The 19,026-nt window shown below is 51.3% G+C and overlaps 2 protein-coding genes across 5 annotated transcripts; both read right to left on the bottom strand.

Moving 5' to 3' along the window:
- Positions 1-853: 853 nt before the first annotated feature.
- On the bottom strand, positions 854-3,656 carry NRM (nurim). 4 transcript variants are annotated; one of them, XM_068960777.1, is made up of 4 exons: positions 3,524-3,656; positions 2,768-2,964; positions 1,988-2,182; positions 854-1,634 (listed from the first exon to the last, which is right to left on the bottom strand). In XM_068960777.1, the coding sequence occupies exons 1-4, from the start codon at positions 3,654-3,656 to the stop codon at positions 1,353-1,355; spliced, it is 807 nt and encodes a 268-aa protein (XP_068816878.1). In that variant the 3' UTR covers positions 854-1,352. The 4 variants fall into 4 exon arrangements, with proteins under 4 accessions (XP_068816878.1, XP_068816877.1, XP_068816879.1 ...); XM_068960776.1 differs by having other exon boundaries at positions 1,988-2,164; XM_068960778.1 differs by lacking the exon at positions 1,988-2,182.
- Positions 3,657-6,530: 2,874 nt separating this feature from the next.
- Positions 6,531-17,797, bottom strand: MDC1 (mediator of DNA damage checkpoint 1). Its single transcript, XM_068994321.1, is given in 15 exon segments — positions 6,531-7,214; positions 8,143-8,253; positions 8,347-8,472; positions 8,676-8,858; positions 8,979-9,098; positions 9,183-11,231; positions 11,717-11,760; positions 11,868-12,644; positions 13,400-13,492; positions 13,656-13,721; positions 14,511-14,661; positions 14,664-15,930; positions 16,227-16,296; positions 16,382-16,762; positions 17,659-17,797. Coding segments are annotated over 15 exon segments (5,745 nt in total). The 3' UTR covers positions 6,531-7,046.
- Between the last annotated feature and the right edge of the window lie 1,229 nt (positions 17,798-19,026).

Here is a 19,026-nt window from a genome sequence, read left to right as displayed (position 1 = left end):
ATAGAGGGAGATCCGGGGCAGGAGGTGGGGGGGCGCGGGGGGGAAGGGAGGAGAAGGGGAGGGACGGAGACAGACCCGGGGGCCGAGCGGGGGGCGGCCGCCGCTTTGTCTGAGGACAATGGGGAGAGGGAAGGGGGCGCTGGGCGGAGCCGGGCACGGGGGCGGAGCCTCGCTCCCCGGGTCCCCCGCGTGGGGCCTCGGCCCCGGGACTCCTCTTTTCCCGCCGCGATCCCCGGCACTCCGCGGTCCTTCCCCAGGGCCTCTCACGCGGCTGCCGCCCGGTAACCCTGGACAACCCAGGTGTCCAGACCCCCACCCCCAGCTAGCCAACCCGGGGCGGCGGCCCGTGACTCAGACCCCTCGAGGGACTTCGGGAGGAAGCGGCAGCTGCTCGGAGCCGGGCCCGCCCTTCCCATCTCCTGCCGCTCCTCCCCACGCTTTTGCCTTCCCGGGCCAGCCTTTGTTACCGTGGGGGCGCTTGCGGGGCCCGTGGGGAGGGGGCGGCCACAGGAGCAGGGCTGGGAAGACAACGGTTTCGGAAGCTCGCTCCCTTACCCGAACCGTCTCCCCACTCTTCCGTTTCAGCCCGTCCCCACCCTGGGTCTGCAGCAAGGAAATTGGGAGATTTGGAGGAAGGGGGACCGGGTGCTCCGGGAAGGGGGTGGAGGGCTGGGTCCGCGGGGAGTGGCCGCCGCCCAGCGGTCACCAGAAGGCGCGGCCGATGCCCAGACTTCAATGTAACTCGCCTTTCCCAGAGCCAGCCCTGCAGCTTTGAGAGACACTGACAGACTGCATTCTACACGTAGAAAAACCAGACTGAATTTTATTTTCCTGTAGCGTGAGTTCCTCGGGAAAGCAGGGAGCCTCTAGTCACCTTAGCTAAGAACGGGAGAAACCGCTCAACTAGGTTCAGGAGGATGGAGCCTAGGGTCGGGGCCTAGGGAGCTGAAAAGGCCAGACAGTGGGCCTCAGTCCAGCCCCTGGGAGGGAGCTAGACGTGGAGAAAGGATCCCTGAGGCACAGAGGGTAGTAACAGGGCTAAGGGAGTGGTCAAGCCAGACTCTTCTCTTGGTGAGGAAATTGTTAACGGAGGGTCAAGCCCTGAACTGTGAGAAGACGGATAAGTTCCCAGCTACTCCTTCCTGGCTGGTGAGAAGTGGCCCTTGGAGTCCAATGGCTGAAATTCAGTATGGAGCTGGAACCAAGGAGTGGAGGCTCAAGCAAGGAAAGGGACCACTCCTTCAGTCCATGGATTTGGGCCTCTGGTCTGAAGCAGCCAAGGCCTGGATGTTAAGGGAATTTGGGATAGGAGGGAGAGAGGAAGTACAGGGCTTGCAACCAGGGTTAACCCCTTACTCGGCCTCCCCATCCTGGGGCCGGGAGAGCAGGTGGAGTTTTCTTTGTAGCTGGTTCCGGAGATAGCGGAGATCATGCTGGTCCAGTCCATGAGCCAGGCCCAGGTAGAGGGTAAGGAGGAGAGCAAGGAGCAGGCGGTCAGTGCCCAGGGTGGGTACCACCCATAGCACTGTCAGCAGCTCCACGCACACTGGATGGCGCAGGTGGGAGAAGAGTCTCAGAGCCCGGGGCGACTTCAGGGCCAGAGGCTCGCCCAGCCCCAGCACATGGTAGTACACCTAGCAGAGGGAGAATGGCTTAGGAATGGAGTCGAGCCCTTGTCACAACTTAACTGCCTCTTTCCTCCCCTCCTGGGCACCCTCCTTCTATGACAGGCTCAGGAACCACCCTCCTGAGACTGGAGGTCCCTGACCCTCATCTCTGGCCCATGAACCTTCCCAGGCCCAAGAAGCCCATGATTCCTAGCCTTTGAGGGAGGGCTGGGGGGAGACTGTCTTATAAGAAAGGGAGGTGAAGGGCTCAAAAACAAGAGGCAGGTGGAAGACAATGGGAGGCACAGGGACATCCTTGGAGGGGAAAGAGGTATTCTAGAAAGGATCAGATGTCTTGGGTAGGGATCTGGGAGCCTCACCTGTTTCAGGCCCATGAGCTCTGCGTAGTCGAAGACGAGAAGGATGCTGAAGATGAGGAGCCAGGAAATGACGTGGAGGACAAAGCAGAGGAGGGGCACCCAAGTGGCCCATGGCTCAGCCCGAGCCTCCCACAACACAGGACCCCTGGGCACAGGCTCCCAGTACCGCATCACCAGCTGAGGAAGGAAGAGGAACTGGGTTTCCGAGCAGCCCACCCTTGACAGACCCAGACCCAGGGGCTGCCTCCAGTCCAGGCTGGCCAGCTGTTCCCCCCACCTCTATCATGAGCATGTTCACCATGTGGAGGGTGCTGGGTGGGGTCCTAAGGATGTAAGAATGACTTGTCTCCACTCTGAGGACTTAGAGAATGGATGAGAGTGACCAGATAGGCACACAAAATAGCCTATACCAAGCACCCACTGAGGAGACAGGTGAGTACTAACCGGGAAGCTTTCTCTTGAGATCTAGGGAAGTGCTTTTGAAGAAAGGATAAGACTGAAGAGGTGTTACCAAGGCACTCTCAAGTGGGACAACAGGAACGACGTTGCAAAGGTGAGAATGCACACATCATGCTTAGGGGATGACAAGCAGTACATACTTCTTGATAAAAAGGAGAATGTGTGCCGTGAAATAATGGGAGCTGAGACTAGTCCTGAACACCCTCAGTTCTCCTCCTAAACCCACACTTTATCCGAAGCCTGAGGTTCTTGCAGCTCCAATCAATGACATCCTTCACACATGCTGTTTCCCTTGAGGACTCAGCTGCCAGGGCTTCATACCTGCAAGGCCAGGGCAGTGCATGCCACGTACAGTGACCTCTGAAGGACCCCAAAGTACCGGGACATCCATTCCTTCACGGTCTCAGTTGCCATGAGGCTGTGCTGCCCCACAAACAGTAACAGGAGCCCCAGATCCCAAACCAGCGGGACAAGGATGCTTTGGTCCTGCAGGGCAGCCAGCCATCCCTGGCGGGCATCTAGCGGGAGTTGGAAAAAGGTACAAAAGATCAAGAAGACTGTGGGAAACACTCTCTACCTTCACCTCCTCTTGGGGACCCCGGGCCATGTCCCTTAATGCTTTCAAGAGCCTTATCGCTTCCTCTCTAGGCTTTGCCCACCTCACTTTGCTGTTCCCTGTTTCTCCCCCTTTCGCCATGCTTCTTTCAGAGCTGGGGAAGAACATTCCTGTTGGGCAGTCACGAAAGGCATGGCTGGAGTGCCCTTCATGTTTCGGTTCTCCAAATGCTCCCTCTTTGTAACACCCTCTATAGTCCTCTCTACGAAGCACTTTCCTGAGAATTTCTGTTCATTGCCCTTTCCCTCCCCCTCAATCCTCACTCTCCCGCCTCTCCAAACCGCTAATCCCAGAGTTCCTAATTTAGCTCTCCGGTCTCCTCGGCCTTGTCTCGGCGGCTTTCAAGGCTCTAGTTCCCTCTCCAGGACTTCCCCTGTCATTTGTCTCCAAGCCCCGCCCCACGCTCCCTCTGCTCCGGCTCCACCTCCCTACCCTACTCATCCTCCGTCCCTCCCGCTCACCCGGATTGCCAGACTCCGAGATTCTTCCAAGAAGTGGCCGAAGGGAGGTAAATCGTACGAACTCCACTCCGGTGCCAAAGGCCAGGATGAAAGAGGCGAGGGCAGCAGGGACCAGGAGCAGTGCAGGAGCCATGGCAAGAAGTGGAGGGGTGGGGAAAAGGGCGGGTTTGGGATTCCCGCGGCCGCAGGCTCCGCCCCTGCCCCGCCTCCCGCCTGGGACCCTGCCCGGGGTGGGCGGGGCTCCCGCGCGCCTGTGCCGGGTTTCCGGCCGGTGAGCGCAGCTCGCTCACGCGCAGCTCGCTCACACCCAGCTGCGGAGCAGCTCCCCTGGGTTCCCTTCCCCAGCCGCCGGTCTCCGCGTCACAGAAGGGAGTGTTAGAATCCCGAGTGAGGGATGAAAAGGGCAGAGATTGTGCAGTCACTCACGTGGGTTGAATTGCAGCTAGGTTAGTTTTCTCATCCAAAATGAAGACTATTTCCCTCTTGCAGGGTTCTTGGAGGAACAGCACTATGAACCAACCCCCTTTCCTTTAACAGCTTTGACTTGAAAACAGCCAGAGTCAGAGGTTACAGAGCCTCAGTTAACACTTTAGTAATGAGCGGTGAGAGAACGGAAGACTGTTGACCTAGGCTGAGAACCCAAAGCTCTGAATCACCTATTGCAGCTTGTTAGGTGAAAAAGAGTGACTATTTTACCACAAATTAATGCTTATTCTGTAATGTATTATAAAGGTGCCTCTCCACTTGCCAAGGGCAGAGAACTTGTCTGTAACACTGAAAGACTGGGTCTAATAATGCCAAAAACAGCCAAAGTTGGCTGTTTTGTAACCATGAGTGTAACAATATGTTAAAATATTTGTGATAGAAAACTTTGTTATAGTTGTAACTTTTGTAGTAGGTTAAACTTGTGATAATTAACTACCTATGACTTTAGTCTGAAACCTCATTAGTTTGACTCCACTTACTAGTCAGAAAGCACTAAGATCTTTTGTCCAAAATGTTTTCCTACAGATCTATTTGTAATACCTGCAGATGAACATTCACATCTAAAAATCAAAATAAAAGCAAGGTTTTTCTCCACTAAATATCATGTAGCTAAGGAGCTAGGCATAAGCTGGTAAGGACCTTAGAGATCATTAAGCTAATTCTTTCAGATGATAGATGAAACATAGGCCTAAAGAGATAAAGAAAATTTCCTAAAATAAGGAAATCCCTGTGGATTTCCCTGTGGGCTCAGGGATGACAAAATTGCCAAACAGCATGCCACAGGCTCTACATTCCTTTCCCCTCCCAGAGACTCAGTACTCCCATTCTCCTCTGAATCAAAGCTACTGTGAACTGTGCTACCAGACAGCACGGTTCCCTCCTGATTCACTCTCCATCCTGCTTTCTGCCTCAGGAAGCTATCCTGAATGTACCTCATCAAAGAACATCACAGCTTTAGAGGGAAGCCTCTCTATATAACTGTTCCATCCTTGCAAACCTTTTGGGTTCACAGGTGGTCACAACAGACCTTTGGGTACTGGGATACTGCAATATACTTTGTGATTGCTCTACACTCTGCCTCCTAATTTTCACTTCATTAAACTCTCTCCAAATTATCTTAATTTGACTTGCCATCGTTTGTTGTTAGGCTCCTGATGGATTGACATTACATGATGTACTATGTATGAGCTGTAGGATTCATTGGCAGTGTAAGAAAAGATCTCTTCTCTAGAAATATGAATTGGGGCACTTAAACGTTACCAGTCATAAGTGGATGTGCACATGAGTGGTAAGTGGGGCTATAGAGGCAGCAGGTGCTGTAAGAATGTTCATCTGTAGTCCAGAACCTCAAGGACTCAAGACAGCGTCAGACAGTACAAGCCTTTGGGTAGGGCAAGGGGACTAATATTTATCTAGGTCCTACTGTGGGCCACACCCACAATGGCTGTGCTTAATATATATTGTGAGGTTGGGTATGGTTCTTTTTTTATTTTTTATTTGGCCAGCAGCATGTGGGATCTCAGTTCCCTGACCAGGGATTGAACCCATGCCCCCTGCATTGAGAACACAAGGTCTTAACCACTAGACCACGAGGGAAGTCGCAAGATTGGGTATGTTTAAAAGCTAGCACAGTGTTTGGCAAAGCTAATGCTGTTTTTACTACACCAAAGTTTTCCAAACTTAACTTAACCTGCAGAAAAGTGCACAAAACCAATCAGTATTTTTTTTTAATTGAAGTGAAATTCACATAACATAAAATCATTTTAAAGAGAGCAGTCCAGTGGCATTTAGTACATTCATAATGTATGCAACCACCACCTCTATCTAGTTCCAAAGCATTTTCTTTTCACCCCAAAATAAAACCGTGAACCTGTTAAGCAATTACTCCCCATCTTCCCTCCCCGAAAGCCCTTGACAAGCACTGCCTACTGTCTCTGTGGACTTACCTATTCTGTGTATTTCCAACAGGTGGAATCATACAATGTGACTTTTTGTGTCTGACTTCTTTAACTTAGCATAATGCTTTTGAGGTTCATCCTCAAAATACTGTAGCACAATTAGTACCTCATCTCCTTTTATGACTGAATATAATACTCCATTGTATGGATATGCCACATTTTGTTTATCCAGTCATCTGCTGATGAACATTTGTGCTTTCATCTTTCGGCTCTTGCTAAAGTGTTGATATGAACATTTGTGCCGAAGTATTTGTTTGAACATCTGTTTTAATTCTTTTGGCTGTATATCTATGAGGAGAATTGCTGGATCATATGGTAATTCTATATTTAACTTTTGAGAAACCATCAAACTGCTTACCAGAGAGGATGAATCATTTTACATTCCCATGAGCAATGTATATGGGTTCTAATTTCCTCAAATCCTTATAATCAACCAACTTTTAAGATTTAAAAAATAAAACTGCACTACACCATAAGGCACAGAGTGAATATTTATTTATCACAGACATTAAGCCTAGGCTTTAAATTTATAAATACTAGAAAAGCAAGCCAAAAAAAGAAAAATTGCAGAGATTAGCTCAACATCAAAGCTAAAGGACGCGTCTAACAAGATGGGGTAAGGAGAAAGGAAATTTTAGGAGCGTTCCATAACTCCACCCTCAAACTTACTCACTCCAAGCATCTTTTCAAGTTTCTGACGCTAAAATTGTTTTCACTATCTTGTACAGGATGAGTAAGAGTCCCAGAAAGAAACGACGAGGAGAAATAAATGGCTTCCAAACAGGAGGCAAGACACTGTGTGCCACAAAGCAATCGGTACAGCAGGCCAGCCAAACATGAGCGGCGACAAGACATCTGAGCCTGGGACTGGCCAACTTTAAATGGCCATTTAAGAAAACCCATGGCTCCCAGTCTCCCTATCTTTGTTTACCAAAAGGCCTGTTTTGGTCCCACACATGTTCCAAGACAAATCAGATCAGACACCCCAAACTTTTCTAAAGCCCTAAGTTCTTTCTTCTGAATATTTCTAACATTTTCTATATTGGTCTGGGAGGGAAAAGGGTACCAGGGTGGGGTTTTCAGGTGGATGACATTTCCACAGTGGAGAAAGCAAAGGCCTCTGGCTTGACTTCCTGCTTCAGTACTCCCGTCAGCAGGAATTCGGGTGAGAGGATAGGCAGCCCAACCCGATATGGAACAGCACATCGAGGAAAGTCCTGGGAACATGTGATCACGAACCTCTGAGGCTGGAGAAAGACAAAGAGCGAAAAGAGAAAGTCAGGCGTGAAAAAGAATCCAAGAAATAGGTTCAGGACTCATTGATCACTCTGAGCATCACTAAAACAATACTTCCTGATGGGAAGTCACATGGCACACACTGTCTATGCAGAACTCTTGCCAGAAAGTTGAACCTGAATTTGTTCAAGTTTTTTAAGTGAACTATGATTTACAGGAAATACAGAAGATAGAAAAACAAGGTAAATGATATAACAGAAAAATGCAGACCATGGGACATTCTAAAGGAAAACTGACCTAGTTTCTGCTAGAAGTCAGTGGCAGAAAAAAGGCTGGGTGGGTTGGGGTGGATGCTCTAGACTAAAAGTGAATCAAGAGATACAGCAATTGTGGCAATACATGGACTTTGCTTGAATCCTTACTTGAACTGTAGAAAGACACTTTCAGATGACTGGAGAAATTTGATTAATGGACTATGACAAAGTGACAGGAAACAATTTTGTTTTTGACTAATAGCGACATGTGATTATACAGAAATGTGCATATTTCTTACAAATGTATATTTTAAGTATGTAGGAAAAAATAATAATGATGTTTACAGATTCCCTTAACAACCTCAGTGAACGAAATGAAACAAAAAGAAAAAAAGGGAGCAACAGAGCAAATGCAGCAACATCTAAATTAGTCTGTTGAGTCTGAGTGATTGGTATACGGAGGTTCGCTGCGTTGTTCCCTTTGTGTACATTTGAAAAGACTGTAAATATAGGAAAAAACAAGCCCATTTGTATCCGCAGACTTCTTCCGTCTTCTCCACCCGTTTCTGTACCACAGGACTTCCCCAGCCTCTCACTGCTCCGTGCTGCCAGCTGCACCTCCATTTCTCCTCTCACCTGTACCCATTCCAGCCACCTCTCCAGACCCTCAGCACACCACCCCTACCTTGTAGGACCGAGGCATGCTGGGCAGGATGGCGCCTCCACAGCAGTTGATGATTTCTCCCATCTGAGGTGGCGGTGGCTGGACTCCGGGGGTCACGTGAATCTCATAGCCCTAGGAGGCAGGAAACAGTGGAGACAGTAGATGCTCTGAGAGGCTGTGGACGGCTGGGAAATGGCTGAACCAGGGGTCAGCAGACAGCCTCACCTCCAGCAGCCTTCGCTCCTGAGCTCGGCTCAGGGCCTCCCGAAGGCTGAAGCCGAAGTTCTTCTCCTGCTCAGGATCAGTCACCAAATATTCGTCCGGGGGCAAGAAGCAGCCTGCCTTGCGGGACTAAGAACGGTAACAGTCAGCACCAAAGCTCAGCCCAGCCCTTCACACAGCTTTTCTGTCTAGAGTTTACAGTAGGGAGCTCAGGGAATGAAGCCTTCTGGTTCACTAACCTCATTTTCCTGTAGCCACGCTCCTCCCACCACTTCTTAGAGCCTCACCTGACTGTCTCTGCGGGTGTGTGTCACCATCTCCTGGCTTCTCACCTCATGCAGCCAGGCCAGGGAGAGGATGGGGATACCCCGGCCCAGGGCACAGAGAAACTTGACCGTCCGGCGGATCCGATCAGTCACCAGGTGAGAAGCCTCGGCCACCGAGCTGGCCAAACTGCCCCCCAGGGCCAGCACCGTCCTCTCTCCCCGGGCATCCACCACACCGGTGAACAGCACCTGTGAAGGGGGTTAGCCTGAGCTGGTACAGCAACCAGCCCCTCCCTTAAATCCCCTGGGTCTCCTTCCGTCCTCCCACATCTCCATCTCCCATGAGGCCCCTTGGGCCTTCTCCCCTACTTTGGGGGCCGTGGACTCCTGGATCGGTTTGGTCCGTCGCAGGCTGCGGCTCGGTCTTCCCTGGGACTCCTCCTCTGTCTGCTCCCTCTTTCTCTTGCCTGGACCTGGAATCACTACACCCTGGGGGATTGAGAGAGAACTTGGTGGAAGTTTCCGAGCCCCCAGGCCCTTTCCTAACTTCGTGGCCCCAAGCCCTCTCCTCACCTCTTCCTTCCTCGGCCTCGCTACTGGATTTTCTTCTTCCTCCTTAAGGGATGCTGCCTTCTGAGGGACTCTCCCTCTCTGGAGCCGTTTTTGAAGTGGAGGTGAATGTGCAGTAGCTGAAGGCCTCTTGTGGTTTTGAGAGGCCCTAGGCTGGGGCTCTGGGGTGAAGCCTGATCCATCTGCTGCCTCCTCCTTTGGCACCTGGGGAGTGTGAGGCGGTGCCTCGGGGAGCTGGGCAAAGGCAGGCTCAGGAATGGTGCTAAGGGGCTTGGCTGCTTTCACTGACCCATGTCTTTGGTTCCTTGAAGAGCGGGAGTTAGGTTCAGGGGGTACGGTGCAGGGCTCATGAACATGAGCTGTGGGAGACCCATGTTTCCTAGTGGCCCTCAGCCTCCTGCTGCAGTTGACTTCGGGGATGGGGTCAGGGGGAAGAGGCTGTTCTGACGGGACTGGAGACTGGAATTCAGGGGTAGTAGGAACCAGCACAGCACTTGCTGTGGAAGCCCTTCCTGTCCTGCTTGGACCACCCTGAGCTATGACCTTGGGAGTGACAGGCTGGTCTGTGGGGGAGGAAGGTTTGAGGTCAGGGGCTGTGGGTTCCGTTGGCTGGGATGTCTTGACGGAAGACCTATGTGTTTGGCTCTCAGTGGCCTGAGATGTGGGCTCAGGAGTGACAGACTGGTCTTTAGAAGTGGAAGGCTGAGGTTCAGGGACTGTGGGGACAACTGGTTCTGGGGTCTTGACAGAAGACCTATGTCCTCTACACTGAGTGGCCCAAGGACCAACAGGCTGGTCTGCAGGGGCAGAAGGCTGGAGCTCAGAGGCTGTGGGAACAACTGGTTCAGGAGTCTTGGCAGACAACCTACGTGTCCTGCCTCGAGGGGCCCGAGATGTGCGTTTGGGGGTGACAAGCTGGTCTGTGGAGGTGGAAGGCTGGAGCTCAGGTGTTGTGGTGGTAACTGAATCAGGGGTTTTGACAGAGGACCTCTGTGCCCGGCCCCGAGTAGCCCTAGATGTGAGCTCAGGAGTGACAGGCTGATCTGTGAGGGCAGAAGGCTGGAGCTGAGAGGCTGTGGAGACAACTGGTTCAGGAGTCTTGGCGGAAGACCTAGGTGTCCTGCCCCGAGGGGCCCGAGACGTGGGTTTGGGGGTGACAGGCTGGTCTGTGGGAGTGGAAGGCTGGGGCTCGGGGGTTGTGGGCATATCTGGTTTGGAAGTCTTGATAGAAGACCTCTGTGTCCTGCCCCGAGTGGCTCTAGATGTGAGCTCAGGAGCAACAGGCTGGTCTTTAGGGGAAGCAGGCTGGAGCTCAGAGGCTGTGGGGACAGCTGGTTCAAGAGTCTTGGCAGAAGACCTAGGTGTCCTGCCCCGAGGGGCCCGAGATGTGGATTTGGGGGTGACAGGCTGGTCTGTGGAAGTGGAAGGCTGGGGCTTGGGTGTTGTGGGGTTATCTGGTTTGGGAGTCTTGACAGAAGACCTCTGTGCCCTGCCCCGAGTTGCCACAGCTGTGAGCTCAGGGGCAACAGGCTGGTTGGTGGGGACATTGGGTTCAGGGGTTTTGACAGAAGACCTCTGTGCCCTGCCCCGAGGGGCCCGAAGTGTGGGCTTAGGGATGACAGGCGCGTCTGTGGAGGTGGATGGCTGCAGTGCAACGGCTGTGGGGACCACTGATGAGGCAGTTACATCAAAGGAACTACGTGTCCTGCTCCGAGAGACCCCAGATATGGGTTCAAGGGCAATAGGCTGGCCTGTGGGGGTGGTAGGGTGGGGCTCAAGGGGTAGAGAAGAAACTGGAGAGGACGCCTGGAGCCTGACTTTGGGTTCTGGGTGGACAGAGTTCAGCTCTGAGGAGAAGGGAGTCTCTGGAGCTTCCTGAGTCTCATTTTGTCTGGTCCTGGGAATAGGCAGTTCTAAAGGAGCTGGAGAGGGAAAAAGGAGGGACTGAGGTGTGGGATGTTTTTGGATCTGAGAGATGAGGGAATTTGGGAGTGCGGCTGAGGCTTCAGGCGCTGCAGGAGGCAGACAAGCATCTGGGGATTCCTGATCACCCTGGGGAGAAAGGGAAGCCAGTGAAGAAGAGGCAGAGAGAAGGGAGAGGGGACTTGAATATTGTTCTCACTACTTGTTTAGACAGTGTGCTCATGGCACTTCTCTTTCTGTTTGTTCCATTAGACTGGAATTAGAATTTTATTAGTTCCATTAGAACTGGAATTTTCTCTTTCCCAAAGACCTCGCCCCAAAAGGCCATATATGGACAACAGTAATAAAGAGGATGGTTGGGAGAAAGAAGGGAGGAAAGGGACATGAAAAAAGGAATGTTCTGAGACAGGCAGAGGAAGACAGAACGTGGGAAATAGATATGGAAAATAACCGGTGTCAAGGTAAACAGAAGCTAACTAAGGAGCAGTGAAAATGGAAGAAAAGTAATAAGAAAAGGAAAGGAGTAGATGAAAGCAAGGTCAGGGGAAGGGGCTGTGCAGGAGATGGAGAGATGACCTGTGGAGTGGGGTGGGGGTAGAGACAGCAGTTCTCACCCTGGAAGCCTTCTGAGCAGGTGGCATCTCGCAATTCAAGTCACCTGGACAGAGGGAGAGACAAGCAGCTGAGGTCTAAGCAGTCAGTCACCTAGGGGTCAATTACCATTGGGATGTGGACCACTTTGGGCTCCCCTCTACCTTCACTTACCTCTCTGCTGCTTCCTGGGGCTCCCTGGGGCTCCCCTTCCTCCACCTGCCTGGCTCCCAGAAGCTACTGGGTCTGAAGCAAGTCCCTGAAGGTCTCCTGCCCCTGCTCCAAGCTCTGATGGCGGACCAGAGGCTTGGCCTTTCTGGTCCTGGTCCCCCGCCTCTGTCTCCCCCATCTGTGGGCTTCTGTCCAGTAGCTCTTGGGGTCCCTTGACTTCTAACCCATCTGCCTCACTCTCTCTCTCTACCAGTTTCCCTGCTTCACTCTCAAATATTTCCCCTGCGAGAGTCTGCTTTTCTCTCTCTTTCTCCTGTGTTTCCTTGGGTGTCTCAATTTCTACCTTTACAATCTCCATTCCCCTTCCAGAACTTGCACTTCTCACTTTTTTGTCAGATTCTTGGCTCTGAGTATCTCTAGCTAACACCTGATTTTTTCCTCTGCCCTGTATCCCCCCGATTAATTCTTCCTCTCCCGTCACATCTTCCCTCTCTCCTTCCGAGGGCAGTTTCTTGGTTTCCTCCTGCGGTGGCCCTCCCTCAGGGATCACCCTCTCTGCTGCTTCTCTTGGGGTACCCATTTCTTTCTCCACAGTCTGCATCTCTCTGCCTTCCATCCCTGGGCTCTCTGGATGTTGCTCTTGCTGTGCTGTCCTAGATGGAGGGGGGCAAGATGCACGGGTGTCAAGGAGGGTGACAACGGTTTGGGTCTCGGAGGCCTCAGACTCTCTCGGACAGAATGGCTGTGTCGCCAAGACCTCCCATGACTCATCCAAGGAACCTGGAAGCAGAGTCAGAGAGAGAGGGATGTAGGTTGAAGAGGTAACAGCTTGAGAAAAGATTAAGACAAATTCATGCATAATAAATTTAAGTGAGTTATTAAAGGAAAGCTGGGAATAAGGAAGAGAGCCATAACATTTCACTGGTGGTCCAGTGGCTAAGACTCTGAGCTCCAATGTAGGAGGACCAGGTTTGATCCCCGGTCAGGGAACTAGATCCGACATGCTGCAAGTAAAGAGTCCTCGTGCTGCAACTAAAGACCCTGTGTGCCACCACTAAGACCTCGTGCAACCAAATGCATAAATTAAAATAAGCTAGTTGCTAGAGTAGTTGCTCTCTGGGTCTGACTTAATGTAGCATTCTTTTCTGCTGAGATGGAGGAACATCAGCAAAAAAATGTCAAAGGCTATAAAGACAGGCTTTGGAAGGAATGATGCTAAAGCTGAGACTCCAGTACTTTGGCCACCTCATTCGAAGAGTTGACTCATTGGAAAAAACTCTGATGCTGGGAGGGATTGGGGGCAGGAGGAGAAGGGAACGACAGAGGATGAGATGGCTGGATGGCATCACTGACTCGATGGACGTGAGTCTGAGTGAACTCCGGGAGTTGGTGATGGACAGGGAGGCCTGGCGTGCTGCGATTCATGGGGTCGCAAAGAGTTGGACACGACTGAGCGACTGAACTGAACTGAACTGGACAGAGGGGAAATAAGGATGCCAAGTTAAGGGCACGGAAGAGGCGTGAGTTTCTCATACCTGTGGCCTGGGAGCTGCAACAGGAAGGGCCAGGCTCTTGGGGCAGAGGAAACAGGAAGGCCTGGGTGGGCTCATCCTCCATGCTGGGGGCTGCTACACAAAAAAGCATGGCCTGAGCAGTGCTCCTCCACAGAACTCTGAGGGCCCATTCCCAGTCTTCTCTGCTGCCTATGCCAGCCTTCACATCCTTCAAGGACCACCAATCTAATCTCCCAGCTCCTGCTTGTACCAGTATCCACAACAAAGATGGCCTCACCTTCCAGGCTCTGATTCTGTCTGTCTACAAAGCACTGGGTAGCTGGTAGGTCCAGATCTTCAGAATCTGGTGGGGAGGAATGCAGGATAATTAAAAAACCAGAGCTGATCCTAACTCCTTTTCTCTACAGTTCTCTCCACAGCCCCAATCCTATGCAATAGCCTGAATCTGTGTCTCCCCAAATATTCTTATGTTGAAACCTAATTTCCAATGTGAGGGCATTAGGAGGTGACTGGGAGGTGACTAGGTCATGAGGGCGCAGCCTGCATGAATGGTATTAGTGCAGGCTCAGCCGTGGCTCAGTGATAAAGAATCTGCCTGCCAATGCAGAAGACACAGGTTCAAGCCCTGATCCAGGAAGATCCCACATGCCCTGGAGCAACTAAGCCTGTGTACCACAACTACTGAGCCTGAGCTCTAGAGCCCATACTCAACAAGAGAAACCACTGCAATGAGAAGTCAGTGTACTACAACTAGAGAGTAGCCTTGGCTCCACATAACTAGAGAAAAGCCAGCGCAGCAAGGAAGACCCAGCACAGCCAAAAATAAATGAAGTCATTTAGAAAAAATGAGAGAAAGACTCCAGAGAGCTCCCTTGGGCCCTTTTGCCATGTGAAGACATAATGAGAAGACGGCTATCTATAAGATGCAGGGCCTCATCAGATACTGAATTTGCTGGTGTCTTGATCTTAGACTTCCCAGCATTTAGAACTGTGAAAAATAAACTTCTGTTGTTTTATAAGCTACCCAGTCTATGGTCTTTTGTTATAGCAGCTCACATGAACTAAGACATGCTAGAAGCAAGAAGCATTCTTTATCGCAGGCCTCCAGGGAGGAAGAAAGGCCAGCACTTACCGTGGAGGTTGTCTCCAGAGTCTGTGGCCCTATTCCCATGTGGTTCTCTCTCCCTTCCTGTAGTGGTCTGGGCCCCCTCTCTCTGCGGTTGGGGCTCCCCTGGAGTGCCTATGTCCACCACCATATCTGCTAGGTCTTCCTTGAGACTGGGAGAAGGTCTTGCTCCCCTGGTGCCGTGGATGACCCACCCTGGGTCCTGATGGCAACTGCTCTGTCCTGTTCAGGAACGGCTGCAGCCCACGTGGTCCCAGCATCTTTTTCCACCGGAAGCTGGCTCTTTCTGACACCAGATGTGTTCTCCGAATCTAGTTCACAGTCCCCAACTAGAGGAGGCCGGGCTTCCTCTAGATGCAGCACGGGGAGCTGTGCCGGGTCCCCTTCTGCCTTCGCATCGGTGTGATGTGGCCACACTATGCCTTGTACCTGACGCTTCTCCGGAAGTGCAACAGCTGGCCCCAGTGGGACCTCATCCTCCACTTGTGCAGAGGCCTGGCTTCTCTCCAGGTGGACCCCCGGTGAGCTCTCATCTTCCTTCCCCTCTGTATCACTGTCCCTGGGAGGGTGCTGGCTCTTTTTTGAATATTCCCTGTCCATGTAACCCTTGGGAACCATTCCCCTCCTTTCCACTGGGAGCCCCTCTTCCTCCACATCTGTGTCACTGTCTCCCCCAGCAGAGGCCTGGCTTCGCTCCAGAAGGGCCACAGGTTGGGCCCTGGTCTCTTCTGCATCTGGATCTCGGTTCCACTTACCAGCCTGGCTCTCTCTTAGACGTGCCAGTGTCAGTGCTGCTGAGACTTCTTCCTCATCGTCTGTATTGCTGTCAATCACCACAGAGGCTTGGCTTCTGTCCAGGGGGGCCTCCCCCTTCTCTATATCTGTATCACCATCAGCTGGCCTCTCCTGCCGACGTGCCACACCAGGTGCCTGGGGGCTCTGTGTACCAGCTTCGTGGAAGATCTGCCTCTCCTTCATGGGAACCACTGCTGGGGTAGCAGGGATCCCCTCGTCCTCTCCATCGGTATCACTGTCTTTGAAGTTACAAGACCAGGCCCTTTTCGGACGGACCCCAACAAGCCTTCTTCGAGGCCCACTCTCATCACTCACATCTGTGTCACTGTCCTCCCCAGAAGGCTGGCTCCTCTCCAGAATCACTCCAGTTGGAACCACCCCATTCCTCACATCCCTCTCGATTTCTGTGTCCCTGTTCCTCTCCTTCACGGAATACTGATCCTTCTCAATCTGGATCTCGGCTGTGACAGGTTCAGGCTGTTCCGTCTCTGCAGCGGTACCTCTTCTGGCAGCTGAAGAGGCCTCCCCTGCTCCTGATTCCTGACTTTCTTCCTCATCCGTGTCGCTGTTCAAGTTGAAGGCAGAAGGTGGCCCGGGCCCATCTGGGGCAGGGGAAGGCCCTTCTTCATCACTGTGAAGGGAAGAGAAGAGAAGAAACCTATAGAATCGATTCCCCCAGAAGGGATATTCCACTCAAGTAGGAACTCCTTGAGAGCAGATGCAAGGTAGTACTTGCTGTTCTGTCTCCAGCAATTAATTCTCTAGTTGGCCCATGAGATGCTCAGTAAAAATTCAGTTGAGTGAAGGAGTATGTGTGGTTCCCCAGCCCAGACTTTGATGGTAATTAGCTCTCCCAGAGATGGCTCCTCCAGCCCCTGCTTCCTCATCCATTTGAAGACTCAGATGCCTGGCCCTTTGGACACTCACCTCTCTGGAACGACTGTTGCCGAAGAGGAGGTCCTTGGTCCTTTCACCACACACTTGTCCAAAAGGGAATCTGTCATGAGTAGAAATGAGTAAGTGGAGAGTTTTACACTCACCGTCCCTGTCTCCTCACCCACCCTCCTGATACACAAACTTACCTACTTCTTCCTCTGAGTCCTCAGCCAACAGAAGCCTGGGGGGTTGAGTTCCTCCCTGTACCCTGGGTGTCTCCTCTACAGTTAGAGGGCCCCGGGAGACAAAAGGCCGGGGGACATCCAAGCGATGGTACTGGCAGGGCAAGTCAGCAAAGAGAATCAACTCCCGGTCCCGCAAACGATGACTCACCCCAGGGCTCAGGACCTTAGGAGGCCGCAGGATTTGAGTGCCATTGAGGCTCCCGCAATCCCGGAGGACAGGCGCCTTGTCCCAGGCAGAGATTTCAATCACTGCATGTTGTTTGGAGATTGATGAAAAGGGCAGGGCCACAGAGCAATCAGGCATTCGGCCTATCATGTTCTTTCCAAGGTAGAGTGGGAAGTCTAAGAATTAGAGAGGTAGGTGAGTTCCAAAGCCATACTCCTAACTTGCTATTAAGAAAAACATTTGTTAAGTTCCCCACGACTCACTCAAGGTCCCCCCCACGCATTAGAAAAATAAAAGGCCCTAGAATAACTAGCTAATAAAGAATATGTGCAATGCATTATTCATAGTCAACATTCCATCCATCTACACTGGACTGTTTCTATTGTGGTAAAATATATATAAAATTTGGGCTTCCCAGGTAGCTCAACTGGTAAAGAATCTGCCTGCAATGCAAGAGATGCCGGTTTGATCCCTGGGTCAGGAAGCTCCCCTGGAGAAGGGATAGACTACTCTCTCCAGTATTCTTGGGCTTCCCTGGTGGCTCAGACTAGAAACAATCCGCCTGCAATGTGGGAGACCTAGGTTCGATCCCTGGGTTGGGACGATCCCCTGGAGGAGGGCATGGCAACCCACTCCAGTATTCTTGCATGCAGATTTTATGGACAAGAGTCTAGCGGGCTACAGTCTATAGGGTCACAAAGAGTCAGAAACGACTGAGCGACTAAGCACAGCACAGCATACGTAAATTTACCGTTCAGCCAATTTTTAAATGTATAGCACAGTGACATCAAGTACATTCACACTGATGTGGAAAACATCACCACCTTCCATTTCCAGACCTCACTGGATTTTTATCTGAATTCGAATTCCTTCATCTTCTCCTAACAAAGTAAAATCACCCCCATGGAGTCCAGGTTCCTTGCCTGGAGCAATGAGATAATCATCCCCACTTTTACATCCCCAGTAAGACATTTTTTTCAGATTTCACAGATGCATATCTAAGCTTGCAATCATCCTATTACCTCCCCACAGAAATAAGAGGCCAGTACTTTAGCACGAAATTACTCCTGACCTTTTTCTGGTCCATAGGAACTACTGAAGATATGCAGCTGTGCTAGGGGCTCCAAGCTATACCCCAGAGATTCATTGGGGCTCTCTGCAACCTCCTCCTCTTCTTCAACTTCCCAGTTTAAAATCTGGGTGTCTTCCATGATCTGGGAAAAAAACACATTATCCCTTCCTTCAGTGGCTCACACACACAGCCTCAGGGAGGAGACTGGTTACTGCAGTCTCCTGGATAGCTATGGAGGCTGATGCTTCTCTTTCTGCCAATCATTCTGTTGTTATTCCTCTGAAGCATTTAAGAAATATCTCTGACCATGACACAGAATAAGAAAGAAATGTAACAGAGTTCCAAGTACAGAAATATAAGGGTCTTCGCTGGTTGTCCAGTGGTTAAGACTCTGCACTTCCACTGCTGGGGGGGTGCAGGTTCCATCCCTGGTCAGGGAACTAAGATCCTGCATGGCCAAAAAACCAAAAAAAAAAAAAACAAACAAACAAAACAAACAAAAACTCAGTTGAGAGACTTCTCTGGCAGTCCAGTGGCTAAGACTCTGTGCTCCCAATGCAGGGGGCCAGGGTGTAACGCCGGGTTAGGGAACTATAGCCCACATGCCCCAACTAAGTCCACACAGCATGTGGGATCTTAGTTCCCTAACCAGGGATTGATCCCCTGCCCCCTGTAGTGGAAGCACGGAGTCCTAACCACTGGACTGCCAGAAAACTCCTTATTTTACTTTCTATTTCTCAGATAAAGAAACTGCAACAGGGATGGAGTAACAGATTTGTCAAAGATCACTCAGATAATGGGGCTTCCCTTGTGGCTCAGCTGGTGAAGAATCTCCCTGCAATGTGGGAGACCTGGGTTCAACCCCTGGGTTGGGAAGATCCCCTGGAGAAGAGAAAGGCTACACACTCCAGTACTGTGGCCTGGAGAATTCCAGGGACTGTAGAGTCAGACAAGACTGAGTGACTTTCACTCAGATAATGTCTCTTCCTGTTTAATATTCTTTGATGGTTTTCCATACCCATAGGATAAAATATATCTAAACTCCTTAGCAAGACCCTCAACGATCAGAACCTCATCTCCTGAAATGTGTGTCCCATCCCCACCCTGTCCAAGCCTGTGGTTCTACAACATGGACCTTCTCCTTAATCTCTGAACACACTGTCCTCGTTCTCTCACATCTGCAGGCCTTAGCCAGCTCCTTAGGACGTTGCCCCTAGTGTTGTGATCCAACTCCTATCCATCCTTTTAGCTCAAATGTCACTTTCGCAGCAAAGCCTTGCCTTTAGTCTTCTCTGTGTTCTGGTACTTTCCCCTATTTCCCATGTATCCTAAGTGTTTCACGGCGGTTGGTGGACTTATATTATCCTA

The sequence above is a fragment of the Capricornis sumatraensis genome, chromosome 22 (genome assembly GCF_032405125.1).
Source record: "Capricornis sumatraensis isolate serow.1 chromosome 22, serow.2, whole genome shotgun sequence".
NCBI classification, from domain to species: domain Eukaryota; kingdom Metazoa; phylum Chordata; class Mammalia; order Artiodactyla; family Bovidae; genus Capricornis; species Capricornis sumatraensis.
This window is presented reverse-complemented; position numbering and strand designations above follow the sequence as displayed.

Bases quoted from the DNA above. Each gene is read 5' to 3' on its own strand.
- NRM (XM_068960777.1), bottom strand. From the start codon at position 3,656: ATGGCTCCTGCACTGCTCCTGGTCCCTGCTGCCCTCGCCTCTTTCATC. The intron at 2,183-2,767 runs GTATGAAGCCCT...TCGGAAACCCAG, and splicing joins GCACTGCCCTGGCCTTGCAG to TTCCTCTTCCTTCCTCAGCT. The intron at 1,635-1,987 runs GTGAGGCTCCCA...TCCCTCTGCTAG, and splicing joins AGCTCATGGGCCTGAAACAG to GTGTACTACCATGTGCTGGG.